This window comes from Bombus impatiens, unplaced genomic scaffold (assembly GCF_000188095.3).
Source record: "Bombus impatiens unplaced genomic scaffold, BIMP_2.2 scf_0060, whole genome shotgun sequence".
Taxonomy (NCBI): Eukaryota; Metazoa; Arthropoda; class Insecta; order Hymenoptera; family Apidae; genus Bombus; species Bombus impatiens.
Genome location: NT_176479.1, coordinates 1017714 through 1044706, shown reverse-complemented (window position 1 = coordinate 1044706; position 26993 = coordinate 1017714). Strand labels below are relative to the sequence as shown.

The 26993-nt window shown below is 36.0% G+C and overlaps 2 protein-coding genes across 6 annotated transcripts in view; one reads left to right on the top strand and one right to left on the bottom strand.

The window, feature by feature from the left end:
- LOC100747038 (nephrin) overlaps positions 1-20188 on the top strand; it is a 494062-nt gene extending 473874 nt beyond the window's left edge. For 2 of the 5 annotated variants that reach the window (XM_012393882.3, XM_033324724.1), the window contains exons 5-18: positions 1321-1500; positions 2202-2492; positions 3431-3730; positions 4177-4313; positions 4833-4986; positions 5460-5762; positions 6565-6840; positions 7057-7347; positions 7430-7608; positions 8117-8537; positions 9964-10122; positions 10409-10536; positions 11357-11543; positions 11774-20188. In XM_012393882.3, the coding sequence (XP_012249305.1) occupies positions 1321-1500; positions 2202-2492; positions 3431-3730; positions 4177-4313; positions 4833-4986; positions 5460-5762; positions 6565-6840; positions 7057-7347; positions 7430-7608; positions 8117-8537; positions 9964-10122; positions 10409-10536; positions 11357-11543; positions 11774-12201 (3434 nt within the window). In that variant the 3' untranslated portion in view covers positions 12202-20188. Of the gene's footprint in view, positions 1-1320; positions 1501-2201; positions 2493-3430; positions 3731-4176; positions 4314-4832; positions 4987-5459; positions 5763-6564; positions 6841-7056; positions 7348-7429; positions 7609-8116; positions 8538-9756; positions 9910-9963; positions 10123-10408; positions 10585-11356; positions 11544-11773 lie in introns of those variants that run through there. The other 3 variants (XR_002947961.2, XM_003485483.4, XM_012393884.3) reach the window with 3 other exon arrangements.
- A 276-nt stretch (positions 20189-20464) lies between these two features.
- LOC100747235 (cytochrome P450 4C1-like) lies at positions 20465-25308 on the bottom strand. The gene is made up of 12 exons (XM_003485484.4): positions 25015-25308; positions 24761-24870; positions 24420-24510; positions 24020-24205; positions 23340-23433; positions 23162-23264; positions 22398-22503; positions 22211-22317; positions 22031-22099; positions 21579-21747; positions 21267-21446; positions 20465-20813 (listed from the first exon to the last, which is right to left on the bottom strand). The coding sequence occupies exons 1-12, from the start codon at positions 25166-25168 to the stop codon at positions 20644-20646; spliced, it is 1539 nt and encodes a 512-aa protein (XP_003485532.1). The 5' UTR covers positions 25169-25308; the 3' UTR covers positions 20465-20643.
- Positions 25309-26993: the final 1685 nt, after the last annotated feature.

Genomic DNA, 26993 nt, shown 5'->3' with positions numbered 1-26993 from the left:
GAAGCGCAATGTCGCGAGTATCGAGTATCTTTAAAAGAGGGTTTTGCTTTTACATCGTTGTAATCCTGTTATTGCGAACTCTGTTAGTCGATATTCGCTTTTCATTTATTCTTATCGACTTGTGATAACGAAAAATCTTATCGACGAGGAAGTCTAGTTACATAGAACATTGTAACGTAATCATATTGAGACGAATAAATGCTAAGAATTTCGCGTAAACAGAATTGCAACTGAAAGCAATAAGTTTGTGAATTAAAGCTATGGGATACACTTTGGAGGTTTTGTAAAATTTCTGTTACAAACTATATTTCTAGAAATATTCCCATATGCTCTTCGAACGTCCTTTTCTTATGAAATATTTCTATATTTTTATTTCTCTCTTGTCTTCCTTATTAATATATTTTCATCAAAAGAGAAGACTTCGCTTCGAAGGAAATATTTTTCAACTTCGAGTATTTTCGCATTCTACTATTATCGATAAAAGAGAGGTCGAGGTTGTAAAGAGAGGTCGAACGAGACTTCTCTTTTCTCAAGTCGAATAATAATAATTACTAACGATATAATAATTAATATGAAAAGTATTATTGAATAAATCTAATTCATAATATCGATCTATTACGCAGAGATAAATTTGCTTTAGAGAAAATAACTTTCACGGCTAAAAACGCAGGAAACTTTATCGTAAAATATGAAGGAACGAGTTTTCTTCTTTTCCTATGCGTTTTACTAAGTAACACCCACGTATTATAGTGAAATTCGTTACGGGGGTGATCCATGTTACAGCCTTAGAAGGAAGAAGACTTTGAAGTGCGTGTCCTATAGAAATAAATTTAATTTAGAGTTTTCTTAATCTATAGTATCTTTAGGGTAAGCTTTAAGAGGATCTACTTAGTTTTATGGAAACGTGTATGTGTGTCCGCGTGTTTGTGAGAGACGGATAAGAGTTCGCATTTGGACATAGTAAAAGGGAAAGCCTGAGAAAATCGAGCCGCGAGACGGTGAAATACGTGAGTTACGAAAAAGGCGAATCGCTTTTTCTCCTTTTTGCTATATTTATTTTATTCTTGATCTTTCTATCTTCTCCTTTACCTACACATTTTACACGTACGTTTTCTGGATATAGAGACTATCTCATCATTTTATTATCTATCGTAGAACGTTAAATAAAATCTGAAAATATAAATTCTATAATTAATAAATCAAGTCTTTAAGAAATATAAGCATTTTCTATAAATAAAATTCTAAGTATTTACTCCGATTAATCTGAAGCGTAGCTTTAACCAAAATAAATACAAAATTATGGGTTATCTGCTGTTTCAGACAAAGAAGTACAGAAGCCTGGTGAAAACAAGAAGGAATTGCTCAAATACGACACTCATGGTTCCATCGTCATTGTACCAACCGCTGACGACAATGATATGGATTATACATGCGAAGCAAATCATCCTGCCATACCTATCGACATGCCCTTAAGAGAAACCATTAAACTCTCCGTCTTTTGTAAGTACAATTTTCTAATATTCCCATGCTACAATTATTACCATCATTATCTGTAAATCTGAAAAGTAGCGTGCAACATCAAGTCTTTACAAATTCGTACATATATCACTGTATTTTAATATTTTCAAGTACACAGAGCTTTTCATTGAAACTGCACTTTATGCGAAATAGACATTTTTTTACTTGTATCACGTTTCTCGAGACCCTCGTGTTTCGTCAAATATTTCAATTTTCAAAGACAATTATCGTTAGTATTTCTAAATCTCGAAGTACGATCACGTAGCAAATAACACGGTAACCAAACAACGATAATGCAGGCCAAACCACCTGAACAAGTGCCCCGACGAATTAGTTAATTACCAATCATCTAAATTGCATCGATCACGGGACGTGCGTCACCCGGACGGTTTATCGAGCATTTGCTCGACCATTAATTACTAAAATTACAACGAAATTATACCGGTGATAATTACAATTATATCCGGTATAGGTACCAACGTAACGCGTTACGTCGAACGAATCCATCGAACGACCATCACAGCCGTCATAGCGTGTTAATTTCACGCGTCGCGTGGTTCTACTCACAGCTTCTGGCCAACTTTTATTGAGAAACTTTTTCCATTACTAAAACAACGAAGATCCCTGTTCGTGTTCAATGTCCCTGTCCAAATCGGAAGTTGCATGATCGCATCATTTTACAGATCCACCCGGCGTGCCGGTTATCGAAGGATACACCGAGGGAGAAACTGTGAAACGTGGACAACAATTGGAGCTAACCTGTCGTTCTCGAGGCGGAAATCCGCCCGCGCAGATCGTCTGGTACAGAAACAACGAACAGGTTAGGACCGTGTATCGAACCGAGGGTAGCTTTTCTGAAAGCGTGTTGTCGCTCATCGCGAAGGCTCAAGACAATAACGCGAGGTACAGATGCGAGGTGTCCAACATTATGAGCGTGGAGCCTATGAAGGTGCACGCGGATCTCACTGTGCTTTGTAAGTACTCGGAGGACCGTAATTTTCGATTATCAGAATTTTTCTTTTATGTTGAGCGAATAGTTATCTAGTATCTAAATAGTCTAGAGTAAAGATAAGAAAGGATGTTCTATTCGAAGTGAAGTTTAGTTTTATTTTAACAAGCAATACTCAATGCAAAAACTGATTACAATATCTTCGTACGTCTTCCCAGGTCAAAAGAATGCTGACCCTCAACCCTCGCACCCTTCTCCCACTTCTTTACTCATTTAACTTTGACGTCACCAAGGCATACACTCTTACACTCTCTCCCTCTCTCTTCCTCTCTTCCCCAGTACTCTTACGATTCTTAGTTTATACCTTAAATTTACAACTTATACTGTCCCGAGAAAACTCGAACTTAAATATATGATAGACTAAGCGTATACCCCCTCTTTTTTATATTACAGTTATTGTATATGAAGATAACAGGAAAAAGACGTGGTAGATACCTTTTTACGGGTTCTTTGATTTTAATGTCATCTTGTGGGTAAAAAGAAATATTTTAATATCAAATAGCTGAAGATGGAAAAGTCCGGTTAGTTGTAGCTAATAATACAATTATTACGACTAGCTCTTTTTAAATCGTGAAGAATGTGGAGAAATATGTCCTAAAATTCTGATAACGTAGCATTAATTAACAGTACAGTTAATTATTCGTTGCATTAAACAAATAGGATAAAAATTTTCTTCTCGTCTTAGGATGACCAGGGAGAAATATAAAAATAGTTGAAATAAGATGATCGTGCGAAAGAAAGCCGATACTCAAAGTACCATATACACTTCAACGAACAACGAAATCGAAACGCTATAACTTTAACCAGCTTGCACTCTGGTAGCTCGTGATTCGCACTCGTTTCACATCCAGCGAGGGCTTTAAATCACTGACCGCTGAAACTACGATTGTTTTTTTCCCGCAGTCGCACCATCCGGAGTGACGATCACGGGGCCCACGGAAGCAAAGGCGGACGAACAAGTGGTGATCACCTGCACCACGGAGAACTCGAATCCTCCGGCAGATATCAAATGGACTGTAGATGGTCACAATTTCGAAAGCAACGCCTCTAGAACCGAGCCAGCCCCTCAAGGCGGCTGGATCACTAGCTCGAACGTAACTTTCAACATAAATCGCACGAGCCGCAATATCGTGGTGATATGCGACGCGTCCAATGTCAAGCTGACCGAAAACGTCGTCAGAACGCACACCATAACCGTGATTTGTGAGTAACGCAATTTGATAAAGTAGACGATAGACAATTAGACGAATGACTGCAATGTAAATATAATCTCGGAAACGCAGTCTGGTCTTAGACAGCGAGATTAATATGAAACTAATCCGCAAGCTAGCCGAGACTTCGCGTGTCTTGTCAGTTTATCCGGGATCTATGAGCAAGTGGATCGAGAACAGTTACGTTCGGACATGAATCCCGATACCTATCCGTGTAATACGAACTTGCAGACACAATTAATTTCGTCTTAGTTCAAGGGACATCCAGACTCGCGATGAAGTTCCTCTGTTAAATCCCAAGCGTAACAATCTTGTCTCGTGATGCGTTTTGTTGGCCAATTAGAGTGTCTTAGAGCTTCGTGGATAGATGTCACGATATTGTATATTGGCCGATACTAAAATGGAAATACGAGCGTTGGTTTATTTGTTTTGCGACAGATCCACCGTCGAGGCTTGTCATCACGGGTTACGAAGAAGGGACGACGATCGACGCTGGCACAGTGCTCAGATTGATGTGCACCGCTACTTCCGGAAATCCACTCGCCACGTTGAGTTGGTACAAAAATGATAAAAAGGTGAGTGGACTGTTTCGTCGTGAAATTGAGATTTTTTAGTCACTGATGATGAGTGGCTTAATAGCGTTGGAGAAGAACGAGTAAATACGGTCGATCGGAATGAACGGAACTGAAAATTTTAATTAAATTTCTGTCATATTCGTAAGCGAAGTTATCACCTTTTAATCTGATTCGTTATTCGATTTTAATGCACTTTATTCGATCGTTTTATACTTGCCTCATACGTTAGATTTATTGTACTTTTTAATGGAAATTTTATAGAATAACTTACGAAATTTCATTGGGATGAAATTAAAAACTACTAATATTTCAAACATAAAATATAAACGTCATATTTTACGATTTTGTTTTAAGATAAAAACCAGATCTCGCGATAATAGCGGTATTGCCCGATTATCTTGACCAATTTCAAGCAACGCGTATGAAAGGGACTATAATTTTGCCTGCAAAGAAACGAGACGAATAAAAGCGTAAGGCACAAGCAAGTGTATTTATTTATCCATATACTTTCTGTTTTAGATACAAGGAACCACGAGAACGCGAGATCACGCGGTTTCCAGCGAGCTAACGATACTCGTAAACGCATCCGACAATAACGCGCGCATACGATGCGAAGCAGCGAATTCCGCAACAGAAATTCCTCTCCTCAAAATGCTCGTCCTCAAAGTGAACTGTAAGATATACTACGCTCTATGTATAACACAATAGCTTACTATATTCTATTTAATAAGCAAAAATTTTTCTCTTAGTGATGGAAGTAAAGAAAAAAAAAATCTGATAACTTACAACTTTTGCCAATATTATTATTCGACAAATTATTGCGCAGAGAAGCTCAGAAAATAAATCCTTTACCTTCTACTGTCCCACCCTATACATCCTAGACTCTAAAAAATCTTCCTGTCCCTGTACTCTAAATCCTAAAATCTTCCCTAAAGTTTCAAAGCCCTCGAATCAATCGTATTTCGCAAATCTTGTGTTTGCCAACTCCCCCAAAACCTCGCCATTACTATCTTTAATACCACATAAATTAGCCTACCCTGCTCTTCTCCGTGTCTGATCTTCGAATAAGTTTATTTGAGACCGACAAGCAGCGTGGCAATTCCTTCCAAGCAATTGACCCGAAATTACCATTGTTTTTTGCTTTAGTTCCGCCTGAGAAAGTGAAGATCAGCCGCGAGCCGCAGAATCTGCACGCGGGCCAAGAGGGCCGTATCATTTGCGAATCGAGCAGCAGTAATCCGGCAGCGGAGATGTCGTGGTGGAAGGGCGGTATTCCCGTGCAGGGTACCAAAAATGGCACTAAGCCCGGCTTACACGGTGGATTTCTGTCGTTCGTTGAGCTCACGTTGGACGTTACGGAAGAAATGAACGGAGAGGTGTACACGTGTCAGGCGAGAAACAATCAAATGGACAGGTCTATTCACGATGCCACCACCCTCGACGTATTGTGTAAGTATTATACAGCGAGCCAAGAGTGCGTCAACGATGAAAATCAGCGGGACATCGACATGATAGCCAGAACGATATTCGAATGAATATTTCATACTTCACGCTATATGGTCGATGTATCGCGGTGTATACAGTTTATGACAGTGGCAAAAAGAAAGTTGAAAATATTTCATAAAGTACTCCTAGGTTCGCTGGTACCGGAATGCTTTGCTCTGGGGAACTTTTGGATGAAAATATCGAAAGATGATTCTAGAGTCGTCGGATGCGTTTGTCGGAGAGACAAGAATATGTGAATATTTTCGTTTTGTCGACGCTTAACGCTGCTATGATTCTCCAACTTTTATGTTTCGATGTTGCTCTCGCGTGAGCGAAGAGAAAAGATTTTTAATGCTTCGACGAAATATTTGACATGAAATTGAAACGAGAAGTCATGCGTACGAGTAATAATTTGATCGGGTTTTGCTCACACTTGAAATATTTTTGAACGTTAGAAAAGTGCAAGTGGTTCTGAAGAACGGGGCAGAATTAAAAGCTATCATCAAAGGAAATCATATTAATTCTATCATGACTGAAATTTCACCTGGTCAATTTCTTCTATTTTAGAAACGAATGAAGTGAGATAAATACATTTGTTTCATTATTATTCGATGAATAACAACTCGAAAAATAAGAAAATTATTGTTCGAGGTGAACTTTCACCTATGATAGCCTTTATGAATTAAGGTCGGCTGTTTTTTTGTTTTTGGCGCATCCAAGTTAAATAATTGTAGACGGAGAGTATAGTTTTAACCGTTTGTTATAGACAAGCCGATATTCTCCTCGATCGAACCTTACGAATTGATTGGAATGGAGGCTGAACCTTTCGTGATTTCTGTTTCTGCTATGGGAAATCCTAATGAGATAAGATACACGTGGACTAGGGATGGTTTACCATTGGTCAGCAATAGCAGAAGGATATCTGTTCGCGCTTCTACCTTAAATATCACTAAACTGGATCGTCACGATGCTGGAACTTATATTTGCGAAGCAACTAACGAGGAGGGAACGACGTTTTATCAATTGAACTTAACTGTTCAATGTAAGTTTCATTTCGAATGATCAAACGATGCTAGATACAATATTTGTAGAATTTAAAATTGGTAGATTTACAAATTTTTGCATTTCAAAATTCTGAAATTTTACAACAATATGATGATCACCGCAGTTACATGTTATTTGTATCTTTAAGCGTTTAAACGATCGTATTTCGTCGCTGGAGAAATTAATATTTCCGTATGTACCGTGCGTTTTCCAGACTCTGCAAAAATTAAACGCACCTCGACGTCAGGGATAGTGTATCCTCCTGGAATCGAAGCGAAATTGTTCTGCGAAGTGGATGGCAGCCCCATAGGAGACGAGTATGTCACATGGCAGAAAGTTGGCTCCAACTCGGAGCTCTCTGGTCGATATTCTACCTCTTTTATCAACAAAACTTCTTATCTTCACATCGAAAACCCTGATCAGGAAGACGTCGGAGAATATCAGTGCAAAGTTAACAATGGAATCGGAAACGTTACCTCCGAACCTATACTTTTCGTTACAAACTGTACGTACAACTTGATCGTCGATAATAACTTTCGATTTGAATATTTGTCTTTCTTTTTCAATAAAATAATATATTGATACAGTTAAACCACAAATGATGAATACACCGTTGACGAGAAGAGCAGCAGCAAATAAAGGGATAAACGTGCATTTGTACTGCAAAGCTCGGGGTTCCCCTTTGCCACGATTCTCCTGGACATTTAATGGAAAAACTTTACTACCTAATGTTACAGAGCATAAATATGGCATTACCCACACTGACGTAAGTTTCATCTTAACTGTAGAATTTTAGAAATTAGAAGATTTCCATTCTACTCCCTAAAAACTGCTTTAAAACTAGAAAATACAGTGCTTTCTACACTGAACTTTCGATTGTACGTGAATTACCATTCGCAAAACATAATTTCATTCTCTTGTTTTCGATCAATTCAATTAATTCGTAAATATTTCTGCAACTTTAAATTTCGCCATTATATAATTTATCGGTTGTTACGCAAAGAGAGATACGCGCTTTTTTAAATAAAAATAGAATTTACGTAATGAAAAGTCACTGTAGATATCCTAACGTACTCGATTTACGAATGGATAATTCCGAAATTTGAAAATTGCTCGAATAATCCACGTAACCGAGCGTCCTTTTTGTCAATTTCGGAAAGCGTTACCCACCGGAAACCACGAGAAAGCCCGAAACGTTATTTACCCCGGCGAAAATTGATCGTCCCGCCGTGCAATCTCGCCAAACGAACACGCTTGTGTTGCTCTTTTTGCAGCTAAGCGAATTAATTTCCGAGTCGTCGCTGTCCATTTTCCGCGTGACGTCGCACGATTACGGGAAATACGAGTGCCGTGCGATGAACAAAATGGGACAGTCGACGGATATCATACACCTGGACGTGACGTCGCCGCCAGACAAGCCGACCGACCTCGAGGTCTATAACGTCACCCATGACTCCGTCACCCTAATGTGGAAAAGAGGATTCGAAGGCGGTTTGCCAACCTCCTATCAGATACGTTGGCGGCAAGCTCTCGACTATGAGGATCGATATCACTATCTGGATGTATCACCGGGAGAATATAAAACCACGATAACGGCATTGTCCCTCGGGACTTACTACGTGTTCAGCGTAAAAGCCATTAACGAGAAAGGGGACAGTGGCTTTCTACCGGACCTAGTCAAAGTTCAGACGCTACGTAAGTTATCTTCTTTTCTCATTTTTCGTATTTAGAATATCATAAACCTAACACTATATGCCGTAGTAGCTGCTTTATTAGGGCAAAATTGCCATTTTAGATTATGACCATTCTAACCAGGCTAACATAAAGAACCGTTTAAAACTGTTGAGACATTGAAAACGGTTCGACTAACAATTTTTAGATTGAACGACATATGATATTATATGGTAGTCGTACTTCTTAGAAATATACGTTTTCTTATTAAATACATTAGATTACATATAGATTGCCCTTTAGTAGAATAGAAGTAAAGTAAAGTAACAGTAATTTGAGATATAAATCGTATTTTTGTTTAAAGAATATTTGCTTGGTTCAAGGGAAATAGTAAGAATATTACTGGGACGCATCTAATACATTTATAATAGTAATGAAGTAGCTCGCTTAAGTAAAAGTATCATCATTTCATTCGTGAGAAAGTGAGAATATTTCCATGAACAGTTCTAATTTAAATGTTTACATGCAATTGTCTTCAAGTTGAGACGAAAGATACAACCGCTTGGTATGGTGGAGGAAATATAATGGATTTTGCTTGCTTTATTAAATAATTGCTTTGCAGAAAATCCAACGAACATTCCTCCGTTCGTATTTCATTATACCAGTTATACTTCCTCTTCCAAATCAAACTTTCGCCCTATTAAAAACGATTGCGCATGTACGTTGAAATTGTCACAAGAAAATAATGAATCGTAGCTTATATAACAAAAGATGTCCGCATTTTGCATTAAATTCATATCATATCTTATTCGTGCTTCAATCATCGCATCTCGATCTCTCTCTGCTAAAAAAGCAAATCGAAAATAAAACGAAATCGGCACGACGTCTAATGAAATGCCTAGCTTAACGACATCGGACGTGAAGCTCTAATTAACAATCAACGACGGTGTAGCAGCATTTGTTAGAGTTCACCTAACGAGAAATATCGATTATCATAATTACCAGTATTTAACTGCTATTACGTAGCGTAAGCTGATTAATAGTCGTAATATCTGTAACGATGAAGTCTCGGACAAAGTATTACCATTGCTGATGGACTTAGGCGCGCTAATTAAACGTCGCGGACGCGACGGCAATCGTTTAATAATCGATCGATCCGAATGCTAAAATTGTAACTAACCATTGTGGATTGTGTCGTTGCATGAATAACAATTCGGTGATGGGGCGTTGGCTTGGCTTACAGGGGAGGCTCCACCTACCGACGTGACATCCAGCGAGATTAATTCTTCCTACATCATCGTCATTATCATCACTGTTTCTGCCTCTGTTTGCCTACTCATTGCTGCGCCCATAGTCTTTGCTACATTAAAATCGAAAAAGAAGGCCCAACGTTCCGGTAAATATAATCACTCAACCCTATATTTGTCTTTTTTCTGCTTTTATCCTGCAGGACCGAATAACGCGGAGAACCTGCCGGACGTTCTCTTGGAAAAAGGGGATTTTACAATGAATTATATCTATACGTTCGCAGCAACCTCCCTCATCTTTTTAATCATTAATATCTTCATCATCGTGTTGTGGTACATTATGAGAAAGCGAAATAAATCTCGTAAGTTAATTTATGTACAGTGAACATTTTGCTCCAGTCTTCTTCGTCGTCTGAAAGATATATATATATATATACACTTTATGAGAAATAAGATTATTTACATTTAAGTTATTCTATAATGTATATCTAGCACATCGTTGCTGTCAAATTAATGAAAATTTGACGAACCTGTTCGCTTGATTCTAAAGATGTTATGATACTTGTGATAGGCGTGTTAATGTTATAAAAAGACAAAGGAAACAGCAATCTTGAATATTTTGTAATATGTGTTCCTATCTTTGCGCAGGAATAAACAAATCACAAACAGCGGATATGTACGCACCATCGACCGTGAATGGAGACACCATGACCGGCGAGTTAAGTTCGGTTTCCGATGAGAAGAGCGACGTTAACTTCGACACTAACGATTACGTGGTCAGTGCGATCAGTCAGTATGTTCTTAGTAACAAGTAATGCCGGAGGGTAGGTTTGAGTTCTATTAACACATTTCTGTTCCGTTTTGCTTCCGTTTCGGACCCCCTTCGCTTCTATTATTTTCTTTTTTCGTTCCTTCTCTCCATAGAAATCGCGCTTAGAATCTTCCGATCTCTTTCTTGCATTGGTATTTCATCATGTAGATTGGCAGTATTTCTTCTTTTTTTTTTCTTTCCTTCAATATCATATTTTACTTTGTTTCACGATTAGACAATTTTTTTTTTTGAAGCTTCAACACGTAGTTCTACTTTTGTTTCTTCTTTTAATATTACATCTTAGTTTGTTTCACGATTAGAGAATCTTTCTTTAAAGCTTCACCACGTAGTGCGAATTTGTTTGAATCAGAACTCTACCAATAATACTTCCATTTTTAAGAGAATCTTAACTTCATTTCTTGCAGTACCCTTAAATATAGGCAGGTTACAGGGTGGATGTTTAGAGGTAGTTTCCATGCACGTAAAACATACCGAGAATACTCGTAATGTATCAGAATGATGAAGTTAATGTCGATACAGCAGCGCGAAGTATCGCTTTAATGCATGTGAAACTGGTAAAGTACTTATTTACAATTCATACTGATACGCTACGAACAGTAGGAACACAAAATTCCAGGAAATTGTTCAATTAATGATTCGTTTTGTTGCGTTTATAATCTTAATCTTGCGTTAATAATCTCGTAGAAAAATTTCAGGTTTTCCTTAACTTTGGATACGTTAATTTAACGAAACGCTTTCTCTCTTCTCTTTCACCGACGTAACAGGACGAGGGACGAAAAACCGCAGCTAGCACGTATTTGATAGATCAAACTATACAAGATTTTGGGAAAGGGAACATGGAGATGCAGGTACATCATCAAGGAACTCTTGGTCGCCGTAGCAACCACATTCAACCACCGATGAGTATGGATTCACCGCCGCAGAGAACAACGGCCAGTGGTACACTTTCTGGTAAATTTCTTAAAGTTCGCATTCAGAAATTTTAGAAGATCTTATCTTTCGGGCGTAGAATTCCTTCAGCAGTCTTATCAGAAGTTCTTCAGAACTCAAAGCTGTAACAGGGTTTATCAGAAAATTAACATATTTCCATTTCACCGTGGAAGTTAAGCATTAAACCTCTGAAGTTGCGCCTCTCTTCGCACGAAAAAATGCTTACTCAGCACAGCTTCTCTTCGTTTTAGTTTCAAAATCGAGTTACATCGGAAACCCCAGTCCAGCGCCGCCGAACGACGTGAACTTTTACAGCGTGGAGATCGACAATGGCCGCTACATGGGCTACGAAACGAATCATAGTCCGATTCCGGTGGTTGGTGAACCAGGCTCGGGTAGTTATTATACATCCATGAGTCCGACCGGACATATGATGTCGAGCCACATGGGCAGCGGGACTAGCACGCTGACACGTAGCAGGACCCTACCACGTCCAGTCCCTCCACCGGATGTAACCGTGATGACCGCTGGCTCAAAATCACCGATACCACCATCGGTACCTCCACCACCTACCACTTTTGCTCGGTCGGTATCCAGCAACGCGCACACTCATGGCCACCCATTATCAACATTCACCCCTACACCAGCTTATTCTGATATCGATGGCCATCTTGTCTGAGGATCACCGATATTCGGCCCTAGTTCGGTGCGTGGTAAATACCGTGCTGTACCAAGGGACGAGACTATCACCGTGACAGAACGAACCACCCGGCTCTAATACACATCTCGACCTGTGGCTGTTGACCATGGAACTACTTCGCGGATCTTCAACCTCCGTTCATCGTTCCAGACGTCACACTGAGCTACATGTACTATGATTATATCGGTTCGATATCGTGCGAGGACCTTGAATCGCAGAATCTTTTTCGGCTACGTTTGTGTGCGATCATGAGTTTCGTGTGGGTGCTCCGACGACCTTTTCTCGTACATATTATCCTCCTTGAACACGAAAGAAAGTAACAGAAGTATGTAAATAGGAAGAGAGAGAGAAAGAGGAACCGAGATGTTGCGGTTTCTATACGTAATTTTTAAGAAGCACGCGGTAACGCCGTTGCAAGACGCAGTAAACGCATTCCTTACGCGCTGGTTTCGTTGGTTTTTCGCGGACACGATTATCGAAGATACGTACCTCGAACTTGGATCGTACTATGGATCGATCGTACAATTACGTTTTTCGCATATCACGTGTTAAGAAGAACGATCGACGCCCGGTGAACAAGCACGCTGCAATCGACTCGGAAGATATCTCCGTGACACCACAGTTCTAGCATGCTGTCAGTGGTTTCTTTATTTTCTTCTTTTCTATATCCATTCCCTTTTTCTCTTTTTTTAGTTTTATGGCTTTTAGTCGCGCTTGTTCGTGCAGTTTTTTACTTCTTTGTGACGACTTCGTAGTGATACGTAAAAACGTTTTAAACGTGAACTAAATGGAAAACGACGAACTTATGGATGGAAGAAACTCGACTCGAAGTGCTCGTTTCTTCACCGAAGAGGATACAGCGGTACACTACGGACTGTATAGTCGGGTTAAGTTACGTTTTACTCGTTGGGACATCAACTGGATATACTCATGTGATCCAACAGTAAATTAGAATACGTACATTAGGAAGAGGAAATGTACTAATGAAACGAAATATCAGGGAACTTCACGAGCCGCAACAATATATAACGACTTTTAAATTCTTCTTTGAAGAATACGTTATATTTACGATATAATCAGTTGCACTTGTATACTTCTTTTCGTTTTGTTAAAGAGATTCAAAATACGATGAATGCTAGTTATTTGTCAGTAAGATATCTTTCGAAAAATAGCGCTTTTGAAAGTAATCTCAATTTAAATCGATAATACCATCGAGGCCCTATCAGATTTCGCATCAGTCGCAGCATTAATGAACACAATAATGCTACTTCATTATTTTGTAGCGACGTAATTCGCGTAATCTCTTCAATTCCTTTCTTTCCATTTTTTGTTTTTTTTTTTTTATTTTTTATAAATAAGTCCGACCGTCCACAATTTCGTTTTGAAATTAGCCAACAAAACATCGATGCACTGGCGGACAGATTCTTGTTTGAAATTCTGAAGAGGAAGCGAGACAATCGTTTTACACAGGGAAACAGTTGACGACGTTTGCAATCGATGTATAGCAGTCCAACTGATTTCCTTCTTCCCTTTCCCTCTTGCTCATTACAAGACGCGTTCTCTGTGTTAACGGTGTGAACGGTTCATACTCGAAGAGGAAAAAATGGTGATACATGCGATAAGCAGGAAAGCTAGTTACGAGAAATGGAGTAGGCTACGTATAGTCGATGGATGGAAACGCGTAAGTTTGAGGAACGAACTCAAATTGCACGATAAGTACTACAATGCTAAGAGACGTTTAGGTAAGGGAATTCTAAGACAATGCACGAAATGTACAAGTGATTTCGCTTCGGCCTTCTCGAGCTTATTATACTTTGGCAGATCGATATATTGTTTGACACATGAATCGTTCAGAAGCCACGTTGATGTACTCCGTAAATTGAAAGGCGATGATGTTAGAAACGCAACTTTGCCAAATTTACCTATTTATATGGTTTTCTTGCGACGAATGAACTTATGGAAATCGTTTGTTTCTTGAGAATTGAATATTAATCGTATACTTATATAATATAATTAAGAAATTTATAAAAGGCGGAGTTGATCAGTCTGGCTTTTGTGAGGCTCGCATTTGAGACGCGATTCGCCCGCTTCTTTCGACTCTCGTGGTTAAGAGAGTGATGCGAACGAAACTTTCCATAAAAATCAATTTTCCAAGAACAGACTCGACCCGAAATTCGAACAACTGTTTCTTTCTCTTCGCGAGTATCGCTTTCCGTATACTACAGACAAATATGTAGGTACGAAATGTGTTTTGCATATCGTAAGTTTTTTAGATCGCTCATCTTATTTTCGACTCGTAACTTGTTCTATTTTTACGAACGTTATCGAGTGATCGTTTTACTTTTTCGAATTGTGAATTTTGAAATACGTAGAAATTGCAATTTCTCACTGCCGAATTCCTAAAGTCAATATTAATACGAATAGTTTAATTGATTGCATTGTATCGTGAAACACATTTACGTAGGCGCTATATTGTACGCCACTATTGTCAAGAGAATTGGCGCGAAACAAAATGACGAATACTACAAAACAATTGACGCGTTAATTCTATTTCATGCGTGCGATGAAAAAGTTTTTCCTTTCTCCGATGGAAATAATTGATGTTTCGTTATGTTACAATTACAATTGCAGCACAAATACGAACGAACAATAAGCGGAATGTTTATAGTGTAAACGGTTTTCACGTGACATCCAGCGAGTGCTAATTTTCTTTTCTATCTTTTTATATGTAGTTTTATCATTCTGGCACTTTTTGTAGTAAATAAACGATTACTAACGATTTATTATTACGCGGTACGATCGATGATATTTGCGACTGAATTTACAAAAAGAATATGCCAAATATTTACAAATATTATTAGTTATCTATTAGCAGTGATATTTATAAAGATAGCTAGTAAGTAACTTTCTTTTTAACTACGATATTACGATACGACGCCACTGCCAAATTTTGATTTCTGTGCCGCGAAAAAATACGAAACTTTTTTATATTTAATTGATATGACAATTATTATATCACGTGAAAACGGTTGACGTATTATTGACAGAAAGAAAAAAGACATGTTGCTACACATATTTTCCCAAGACGGTAATAACTTAAAAGCCATCTATATATTCTATCCAGACGAAGGTATAATATCGCAACGAAACGATATGATATTACTAAAAAAAAAAAAAAATTCTGAGAGGAAATGTAATCAACATAATCAGTGAAATCTATACACAACAGAAATTTAAAGAAAGAGAAAAGAAGTAGGAAAGACAGACAAACAGGTAGAAAGCAAAGAAGTAAAAGTGAGTGTCTTGGAGTAGTGATATCTTCAAAAAAGACAATAGTACATAAGTTTAATTATACGAGTATGAGTTTAGTTAAGAGTAAACTATTTCCCTGGCACAGCCAAGTTAGAAGTTGCATTTTTGCATAAAAAAGGTGTGGATCTTTATGCAAAACTATAAGACAGAAAAAATGTAGTTCAACTAAATGTTTATATATATATATTTTTGCATTTGTTTCCATTAAAAATTGATTATCCTTGTAAATAGTGCGATATGTCTCAGCGTTTCACACACTCCAGAAAAAAAACAAGTAATTAAAGAAAATGGATCATATGAGGGTCTCACTTTACCTAAGCTATAATGAAGTATTGTATAGGATTATTACACGCTAGGCCACGTATTATATCTGGAAGAAAAGAAAAAAAAGAGGAAGAATTATTCCAGTTATCGGACGAGACAACGTCTTTCCGTTTATCGAAAGCCTAAGTAGTCGACATATATTTTTGAAAAGAAAGAAAAAAAAGAGATACAAAAAGACACTGCATATGTTTGGCCTATTGTAAGAGAGAGAGAGAGAGAGAGAAAGAGAGAAAGAGAGAGAGAAAGTCTCGCAAACACACGATGACGCGTGAAGCGCCACGAGTGACAAAAGCTCGTATTAAAAAGTCGGTCAATAAGATGTAAGTTTCGTTCAATTTCCATGAAAGGAAGATCGTTACGATCGATACGCGCCCAATCGGAATTTCTTCCAATGAATTCGAACAGTGAGATAACGAGAGCAAGAAAAGAGAAAAGATAAAAGAAAAGAACGTGAATCGATGTTCGCTATGTTGTGTATGATCATCGAGAGATTACGTTGAGAAAACTACGCATGTCCCTGGTAACTGTCATTCCGCTTCTAATTTGGCTCGCGTATCGTATGGATGTAAGTTAAGGAATACGTAATAAGTAAGGTTGCTCTACAGATACGCAATGACGCGGCGGCGCCACTCGCATATCCAAGCACAAACACGTTCGCGCGTACGCGCTTAATTGAAACTCGTGCCAAACTGGGCGAAATTAAATTAACACGAGAATCGCTGCGTAGAAAGGCATGTATATCCCGAGCAATCATACTTACGTCGGAGTCTCGAAACCGGATCCAGCGCGAACGATAGTTGTCGACAATCAATCGCATCCTACACTATTTTCACTCTCCGTTCTACCGCGATCATCGATCGAGCTATCGATTCGTGAATTGGATCGATTTCGAGTTTCCTGTGGTGTCTCTGTGTAGGGTATCCTTGAATACGCACACGTAACATAGGAAGGAAAACGAAAGAATAAATTTGCACATGCAGCAAACAAAGAAGGAAAGAGAAAGAAACCGGAAGGGTGTCGTTCACAGAATCGATATATTGTATACTTTTCTGCGCCGTTGTCATGTGTGTTTTATGCTTGAGAACTGTTTGAAAGTTTTACGAATAATAACGTTTTCGTAGCATGCGCTATTGTTATTTCATTAATCGGGGAGGACACTGATTTGTTACGGTAGATTCTACAAAGCTTAAAGAAAATAAAAAAGAAACGTGTATTGTTAACCGCTGCTGTTGTGTATGGAGCCGCACCGTTCGGCTTAGACTGATGATAAAATTCACGTATGCTCAATTAGAGATCATGTTTGCGCATAATTAAGAATTCTATTTACATATACATGTTTTATATTTGTAATTAACGAAAATCATCTATACCTAATATTACCTGATATTATTAGATTATGTAATCTCCAAAGTATTTGCTCATCAAAGTGCTAGGCATGTTAGACGGACCGATATTCGTCCAAAATGGTACCTTGGAGATGGACATACCATCTAACAGTACGATATTTGATATTTTACACAATAATTAATAATTCCGTTGATTATTCTAAGACATAGTCAATCCTAATTATACAATCATTAAGATACGAGGATATATATATAAATTAACCGTTTTACATGTATATAATGTACATATATGAAACTTAGATAGACAAGAAAACAAAAGGGAAAAAATTGAAAAAGAAATGAAATGCATAAACGAATTAAAATATCAAATTTAAGAAAAACGATCGAGAGCTTTCGTAACTAGGTAAATGTTCGTATCGACTTTTGATGTTTTTTCTTCGTATTCGTTTTTTCTATTCTTTCCTCTTTTAAAAGAAAGATATAACATACAACGGAAAAAAAGACGAATATAAAAGAAAGAAGAATGATTCTCTCGCCGACGATGCTATTGCGATTATACTTACATGTCGTTGAATTTTATAATACGAGGGCGCTGCGCAGAAACGGCATGAAGTTGCGACGAAACTCGCGAGTTTACAATAAATCGCCGAAAGTGACGTGACGAATTTTACCGTAACGAACTTATCCGTTCCAAATTACCATTTCCACACAAGAGGCGAAGACTGGTTTACAAAATACACGAGCCGTTTTTTGTCATTTTTTAATGCTGTTCGAACGACTCGATTTTATATTCGATTTCGGATTTCTTATTCGTTAGAACGAAACACGAAAAACATTCAATTACGATATTCGTCGATCTCGATAATCGATTGTTGCGTTTCATTGCGAATCGACAGGCGAGAAATCTCGCGCTCCAAACAAAAAACGAGCGATCGCTTTGAGAAACTTTTTCGAATGTACTTTTTCAAAATTTGCATAGTTATGTGATAACTACCAAACGAGTAACGAAATCAACAACTTTGAATCTGTAAAGTATTCGATCGAAATTTATTTAAATGTTTGCTTTGTTACAAATGAGAATAATAAGAATCGATACAAAATTTAAAGGTTAAAAAATCTCAAAGTAGGTTTCTTGCGCGTCCAAACAAAAGAAAGAGAAGAATATATCGCGTATATCGAGCGATACTGATAAACGATATATCGTTAAGCGTATCATCAGATATATGTTGCTTCCGTTTGTGTGCCAATAAAGAAAAATCGACATTCTTGATGTATAAATATATGAAACTTAATGAGAACGATATTATTGTTACGCGGGCCGCCGATACGGCTAATTTTTTCTGATCAGAATTTACGATGCAATGTCATTCTTTGGAGCAATCATCGCTGTTCATAAGTACAACCGATTAAAAAAAAAAAAAAATTACCGGAGAGGGGAAGAAGGAATTCTCCGATGAAAGAGAAAAAAAAAAGCGAAGAAAGAATGGGAGGAAAAAGGAAATCGTGTAATATAAACTAAGCTACCAAGCAACTGGTACGCATTAATTACTTGTATATATACATAGTATTTTTACATTCTAATTCTAAATTACATTTCCAATTCTAAACGGTATAACATTACTCTGTGAGCTTCGCTTGTCGTCTGTGTATATATCATCGATAACGTTTCTGACGTTGATTCGCCTTAAGGAAAAATATTCGTAGATAAGCCGCGAACTGCGAACCTGGCAATGCTCGACAAATATTATTCCCCTCCTTGTGCTTGTTTCACTGCACCCTCTGCACAAGATTCAATAACACACGCCTCGTGCCTTCATCGCACTTAAATTAATTAGAATGTGTAATATTATGGTCGCGCGTGTAATATTCCTAAACGTGACTATTCGCGGGATATATCGTTCGCCATTCTCTGGAACATACTTCAATGAATTTCACGATTCTCTTATGATTGCATCGACTTGTACAATACACCGTGTGTAACCCATTCAGTACGACGCAATGAAACAATGCGTGTAAAATACGTAAACGCAATATTATTGCACAGTAACAAATTTGAAACTGTGAAAATTCGAATGTCTTGAAAATTTGAAAATAAAATGTTACGTTAATGCAACGTTGGTCCTTAATGGGTTAACATCGAATGATTCAGGCTACTGTATAATACATTTCATTTTATTTAAAATAACATTTTGAAAGCTCTTGAGAGGCTGTTTTCGTTCATAACATATCCGCGAATATTTTCGTACGTGCATCTCACGCGACCATAAATCATATAGGATGACAAGAAGAATACTCGATTGTGTACGTCGTATTACGATGTATTCGATGTTTATACTCGTAATTTAACTTCTATTTAAGCTATATGCTCATAGCGAATGTGATCGTATCTCCCCGAATATAACGTCACGGCGAATAAAAGCGAAAGAGCAACGCTCGTCGAATACACTTGGATAATCTTCGCACGCATCTTTAATCGTTAATCTAACACGATAACATCGCCTCTCGTGGCTTAACGTTATCGAGCTTTGCCCCTTTTTTCCCCCCTACAGAAGAAGGAACTTCGCCAGAATTCGTCGTATCGATTCATTTTTTTATTTGCTTATTCATTTCTACACACAGAGACAGAGCGAAGCTCAACATACTAGTCCTTACTTTAAAACCAAAGTAAAGAGATAAAACACAAACATTGTATAGCTTTTAAGAATCTCCATTACGTATTCACACCTGTGTGTCTATACAGAGAAGGCATAATTATAACTAAATAATTCAGTCATCGTAACTAGGTAAATGACTAACCGATAAGCGAATAGATAAAGAAGAAGATACAATGTTAAGCCACTCGTTAAGTGTACTGTTTTATTTTAATTCATTTTTTACTACACGATTAAAATTTTATCTAGCAACCTTCGTCGGCTAGGAATGTAAATTCTGTATCTGTACATTGTTTTCCTATTTCAACTATTAAAAGTGATCGTCAACTTAAACGTTATGTTGTTCTTATTTATTCTTTCGCAAAATATCCATACTCATTTTATTAATCAATAAACAAACAACAAACACCATTTATTTCCAACGAAATTTTAATTATTGCTTAATAAAATGTACCTTTATTAATTGAATTCTTACATTAATATAATAATATAACTATATAACAAATAAATATAATATAATAATAATTATATGTATATAAAAATATAAATTATAATAATATAACTATATTATATTATTATAATAAATTATATCATAATAATAAAACTAATCAAAGTAAGTATGAATTTACATATGACTCGTTATATCATTTTAAAAATAGCAGCAGTGTATATATGTACATACATCTTTGTCCTGATCATATCAGGTATATTTGTAACATAAATCAAACATTGTTGTTATGATTACTAGCATCAACACTGCTGTTTACAAGGTCAACATATGTCCAACATCAACATGTATCCTTAATAGGAATGAATTTCGTTCGGATCCTATGTGCTGGTTTCATTATTATGCCCGTTAGAAATGATATATCCTTAAGATAGTCCACGGATTCAAAGAAGTAATTATTTAAGAGAAAACTCATTATAATTTTTAACTCCAACATGGCGAATCGTTTTCCTACGAATTAAAAATTAATTATATCTTTTTCAATTATTCAAAGAAGACTTTTAACTTTACGTTAAAAAGTTCATTTCTTGGAGGACCTCGTTAAAATTCAAGTTACGTAACTACAAATATTGTCGTTTACTTTACAACTTATCGATGCTAATTGAACGTTAATATTCCATTTTTTTTCTTAATAAAATACAAAGACAAGAAGTAAAAGAACTCGATGAAATGCAAATTTACATAAAAAGAAAATAATAGAAGCAGTCAATCTCCTACCAAAAGCTCCTACATAAAAATTTTTTAAAGAGAATCATACGTTATTTGCAATCCAACTGCAAAGACATTCGCTTCATTTATCAGTATAAAAAATGTATTGTTCTCAAAGAAGTCAAACTCAAAGAAGGTCTTCTATATTCATGTAAAATCTATATATTATCAAATATTTAAACTTAAAATTCTTACCGATACAATTTCTTGAGCCGGCACCAAAGGGTACATAAACATAAGGATGTCGACTTTTGGAATTTTCAGGTAAAAATCTGTCGGGATCAAAGATATCCGGGTTCGGCCAGTATCGTGGATCTCTGTGAATGTTATATATGTCCACGAGAACTTCAGTACTCGAAGGTAATTTACAGTTACCTTAAAATATGACAGTTTCGTTGCAATACGTTTGCAATTATTAAAAATAAATAGATTAATAATACTTTATCGTGAAAGTAAACACTGAAACATAATTATTCTGTGATTCATATAATGTAATTCGATATTTACCTAATTTTAGCTCCTTTTCTGTCTTACGCCCTATACGAGGCACGCTTGGATAAAGTCGAAGTGATTCCTTAATGCATCTCTCAAGATACGAAAGATCTTGCAGAGTAGACATATTTAATTTCCCTTCATTTTCTTTCAATACAGCTTTTACTTCAGCCCTAACTCGATCCTATAACATAATCGCTATACATCCATCGTACAAAACAAAGTTAACGTAATAGTATAATATTTATAATAATAGACAGATTACAGATGTATATATAAATTCATATTTTTAAGAGCACGTCTTAGAAAGATGGAACCCAAGCAAAGATCTATTTTACTTATTAAATATTATAACTAGTACTATACGTAACAAATTAAGCGCGTTCCATGCATTTGTTGCCACGCATATATAAGAATCCGCAGTTTAATAATGAGAAATAAGACTGAAACAGAAAGTTAAAAGTCACCTGAGCCTCCTTATGTTCAGCCAGAAGCATTATGGTGTAACAAACAGCTATTGCGGTAGTGTCGTGCCCCTATTAAAAAAGATTATGTTCGATATTATTTTTCTATATAAGAATTAAAAATATATATCAAGCGTGTTTAAATGTAAAAAAATAAAAAAGAAGCATGTATGTATAACGCACCGTAAACATAAATGTATCAACTTCTTCTCTAATCCCCTCATCATCTATCTGATTATTTCGATGAGCTTCTATGAGTATATCAAGCAAAGCCAGTCTCCTTTTACGTACTACGCATAAACAAAAACATTTCAAAAAATGTTAAGCTATACATGTTCTTAAAAGTACTTCAACTTTCTATCTCACATACTTCCAACGTCATTACTTTCAACATTGTCATTATCATCACTTGAATTCTTGTTGAAATCAGTTGAACCGTTGCTCTGATAGTGATATTCTTTTCGCTCTTGGATAATCTACAACATATTATCCAACTCATTATTGTAGTATCGTGGACAAATTGTCTAAGAAATATCGGGTGAACCATAAACAATGTTGCGAGAAAGCCTGAGTGCCGACAGGTCAAAAGGGTTTGGCAACTTCAATGGGCTGAGCGCTCCATCAATGTGTCGTCGGTCCTTCGATCGAATAATTACGCGGAAAGAACGTTACGGAACGCTTATGTGATGGGGTTATGAGAAAAAATAAAGGGATGCTTAAGGGAGAAAGACGAATTAACAGGCAGTAGTGAGTTGAGAAGTCAGAGTGTTGTCAGCGTTGTCGAGGAGGATGGTCCGCGTGAAAGAGAGCGCTGGAACCGTGGTGACGATAGTTGTGAATTAACTATTTAGTTGTCTTAGTTATAGCACATTGCTGTATTTAGTTCACGCTAAATAACCATCGTTTCCTGTTTAATCTATTGTAAATAGATCTATCGATCAATAAAATTATTACATAGGATAATCAATAAAAAAAATCCTGCATTATCGTATGAATAATATGGATTAGATTGGACTGAAATATTAAATTTATCACTGATAACTTTGTTGACATAAAAATAGTACAATGTCCATATTTACAAACGAACGATGAACTTGTTATAAGAAAAGATATGATTAAAAGTTATATTTATACCTTTCGAGTGAAACCGTGTAATGTTTTAAGTAGTTCAGACTGTCTCCGTCCTTTAGGGTCAAATTTGAGGAAGAAATCATAAAATAACCACGGCCTTGCAGTTCTATAAAAATCATCGTAATGGCATGCATTATATAAGATAATAGGATGTAAAGATTATCTGTCAAATTTTATTTACTTGTACGCGAAGACTCCTTCCATATCACTCGCGGCTTTAAGATATTTGTGCTGAAATTCATCTTCGTCATTTAGGGAAATTCCCATTGCAGTTTCTGGAAAATTATCGATTGATCTTGTCGGTAAATTTCTAGAAACTTAAAAATCTCCTAAAGATCTAAAAACATTCTAACTGTATAATTTTCTCTCGCTATTTTTTAAATCTAGATCTCACAGTTTAACAATTTACAATTTTTCGTAACTTTTTCAATATACTTAAAAGAGAACTTATTTCGATGTCTCATTTGCATACATTTCATATACAGGATGGTTGGTAACTGATGGTACAAGCGGAAAGGGGGTGATTCTACGCGAAAAAAGAAGTCGAAGATATAGAATAAAAATTTTTCGTTTGAGGCTTTGTTTTCGAGAAAATCGACTTTGAATTTGCGCTCGGTACGCGTGCGGTACGTTATAACGGATCTCACTGTAGATCGTTGTCTCGATGGAAAAATTAAAAAAAAAAAACAAAAAAAAAATTTTTATTTTATATTTTCGACTTCATTTTTCGCGTAGAATCACCTCCTTTCCGCTTGTACCACCAGTTACCAACCACCCTATATACATGTCAATCGATACATTTACAATCGCCGAATTTTTCAATGTTGTAATTATTGAATTATCGTATATTTCATAAATTACCGCAGATCATATTCAAGGTATGCTTGCTAATGGTATGGAATAAATCATTCACGACTACTCCCTCTTCGCTCTTCAATGATTTCACCAAGTATTCTCCTTCCTTTACAAATACGTCAACAAATTTGTTAAGCATGTCGGAATGAAATGCAGGTGTCAATATTTTCCTGCGAATTTGCCATTTGCGTCCTGCAAAGAAGATAATTACTTCTTCAAAAATATCATAGATTTTTATTACCTATCATAAGTGTACTTCTTCCATCTGATTATATTTATTTATTTACTTAATGGCACTTGGCGTTTAAAGTTCAGCAAGGGAATAAAATTGAATAAGTTCAACGAAAATGAAAATTAGTATTTTAGTAGAAAAAGAAACGTAGTAAAGGAAAAATAAAAGTAATACCTGAACTGGTAAGAAGTCCGGTACTAAACCAAGGCGCCAGAAGTTTGTACATATAACCTTTTTGAGTAAATTTCGTATTTCCGAAAAGTATCTAGATGACGAAAAAGAAAAACTAATAGATCTCTATTATTGAGAAACGTATGTAGTTAACTTACTTGCAAAAAATTTAATATTTAATCTCTTTTTAATGTCTGTTTAATGCTATTAAAATTTTAGTTACGTGGAATTAATTAGAATTGTAAAAAAAAAGTTAATTAAACTTCTCGCAATGATGAAATAATGTCTTGTGCATCTAGATATGATAAATAATAGTATAAATGTCTAGTATTATTTTTAATTACCTGAAAATCGTCTGGATGACGAGTATGAACAAGTGCAGCTGTGAAACCCCAAAGTTTAAAAATTGGGTAATACTGATCGCTCATTTTGTTCATAAAGATCCAAAGATTACCTATAATACATAGCAAATATGAACGAAGCCTATTATTGTTGATCTATTACTTCAAACGTGTTTGTTATTCGAGTCAAATAAAATTGTTCAAATTTTCAAATAAAATAAAATTTATTTAGAAATGTAATTGCATTTTCTCCTTACTTGATGAAACTAGGGCATGATGTACATTCCCGATAATAGGTAATATCGGAGGCCCTGGTAACGAATTTAATATTCTTCCATATTTTCCATAATGCAAAATAATGTAGTGCAAACTGACGAAAAGAAACAAGGAGAATAATATCGTGATGATCATTTTCGTAAGATTTCAAAACTTCAACGTTCAACGGTCTTCTAATTTCCTTCGAATCCTGATTTTCTTCACACTCGCTCTTTTACTGCACTGTTAAACATATTGGAATAAACGCACTGCAGAATTAAAGGTCGTTGTTGTTTGTGAAGTATACGCTTCTCAGTGATAACTTCTCATGACACTTGGTATTAATCTAAATTTAACATAAAAAGTATAATGTCTTAAACGATTTATCTTCTTCTTTAATTAAAGAAAATATTATTGGTGCACTCAATCAAGTCATTAGTAAGTACTTCACGTTAATTTGTTTCTCTTTACAAACAATCTAATTACATGTTTACCAGTATACTTGAATTCTCTAAATTTCCACAAGTATTTATTTTAGAAAGAATTATGTGATGATTAAGCCTTTTTAATAATTTAAGGATAAATCAATTTAAATGATATTCCCGTTGTCAATTATCTTGTCCCCGTTGTTAATATCTATCTATTTTCTTTTATAGGACTAAGCACTTTGATATTTTACAAACCTTTCTGATTTCATCACTTACTTTTAACACTAAACCTACCGACACTTTGCGTATACCTATTCCTACCGTGTGCGGTCAAAGTGACCGGAATTAAAGAAGTAATTTTTATGATTTAACTTAAATAATAGTTAATTTATAAAATGATGAACTTTCATAAAATTTCGTCCAAATTTACTTTTGTTTAATTTCGATTATAGACTTAAATAGAATTACACTTTTATTTATATAAAGATATATCTTAATCAACTTTGCTGCATTTTTCACAAATTATCTTATTATCAAATGTACATTTGCCTCATAAACATTTTCCGCATCTTAAACAAATTTTCGTAATTTTGTAACCTTTACAACTTTTTACTTGACAAGTTTTTTTGTAGTAATGAATCTGAATTTGTTAATAGTTTTATTTCATGGTTTTTCTGCCGCGATTCCTTATATAAAAGTAATGTATGCACTAGGTTTATAACAATTTTGTGAATTCTCTGTAAATTGGTCCCATACTGTAGATACCATCGCAAATTTATTGGTTCGTAAACGTTGGCTTCTTTCGCTCTTCTTATCAAATCGTATAAACCTCATAATTTCAGCAAAGTCATTCCTGCTTATTGTTTTTGAAAAAAATGCAGATCTCCAAATTTTATTCCACAAATATGAGACATCTACATTTTTTGCCTGATATGCACAGCGGGCATATAGCAGAGCAATAAATGCATCTAGTTTTGTTGCATCTAGCTCCCTCTTAGTCCCCAATATTCTAAATGCTTCTTCTTCCGTACATTTTATTATATGATCCCTTATACGGTAATCAATGATAAGATAAAATGCCGTGTTTACTTGTCCTTTCATTATATGCCGTTTAGCATGTCCTAAAAATATAATGAACTGATGTCTTGAACTGGATCTTCCCCCAGTAGATCCAGACATCATTGATCAGCCACTTACCTTCTCTTCAGTGTAAACGCAGTGAGGTGATGTAAGGTGTAAGTACCCAAGAAATACTCTAATGTTCAACAATAAAGTTTATTTAAAAATTAACAGTCAACAATCAACAATGACAACAATCACGCTTTTCGAATATGTTTGCTTCGCTGTTACGCTAGACCCTTCGCGCTTCGCTCTTCAAAATGGAATGAATCTTTTGTTTAAAACTTCTGTAAAAAAACTGTTATTTTATAATAACTTATAATTTTCAGATATTACTAGGTAGAAAAATCAATCTTCTATCACTACTTTTTTCTTCTTTTTGCCTTCTGAATAACTTGTGAAATAATTTGTCATAGTTATGAAAAATTAATAAT

Coding starts and splice junctions, on each gene's coding strand:
- LOC100747235 (XM_003485484.4), bottom strand. CDS start 25,168: ATGATCATCACGATATTATTCTCCTTGTTTCTTTTCGTCAGTTTGCAC. Junction 24,511..24,760: donor GTCATCCAGACGATTTTCAG/GTAATTAAAAAT, acceptor TTCGTCATCTAG/ATACTTTTCGGAAATACGAA. Junction 22,100..22,210: donor TTGATACATTTATGTTTACG/GTGCGTTATACA, acceptor CTTTTTTAATAG/GGGCACGACACTACCGCAAT.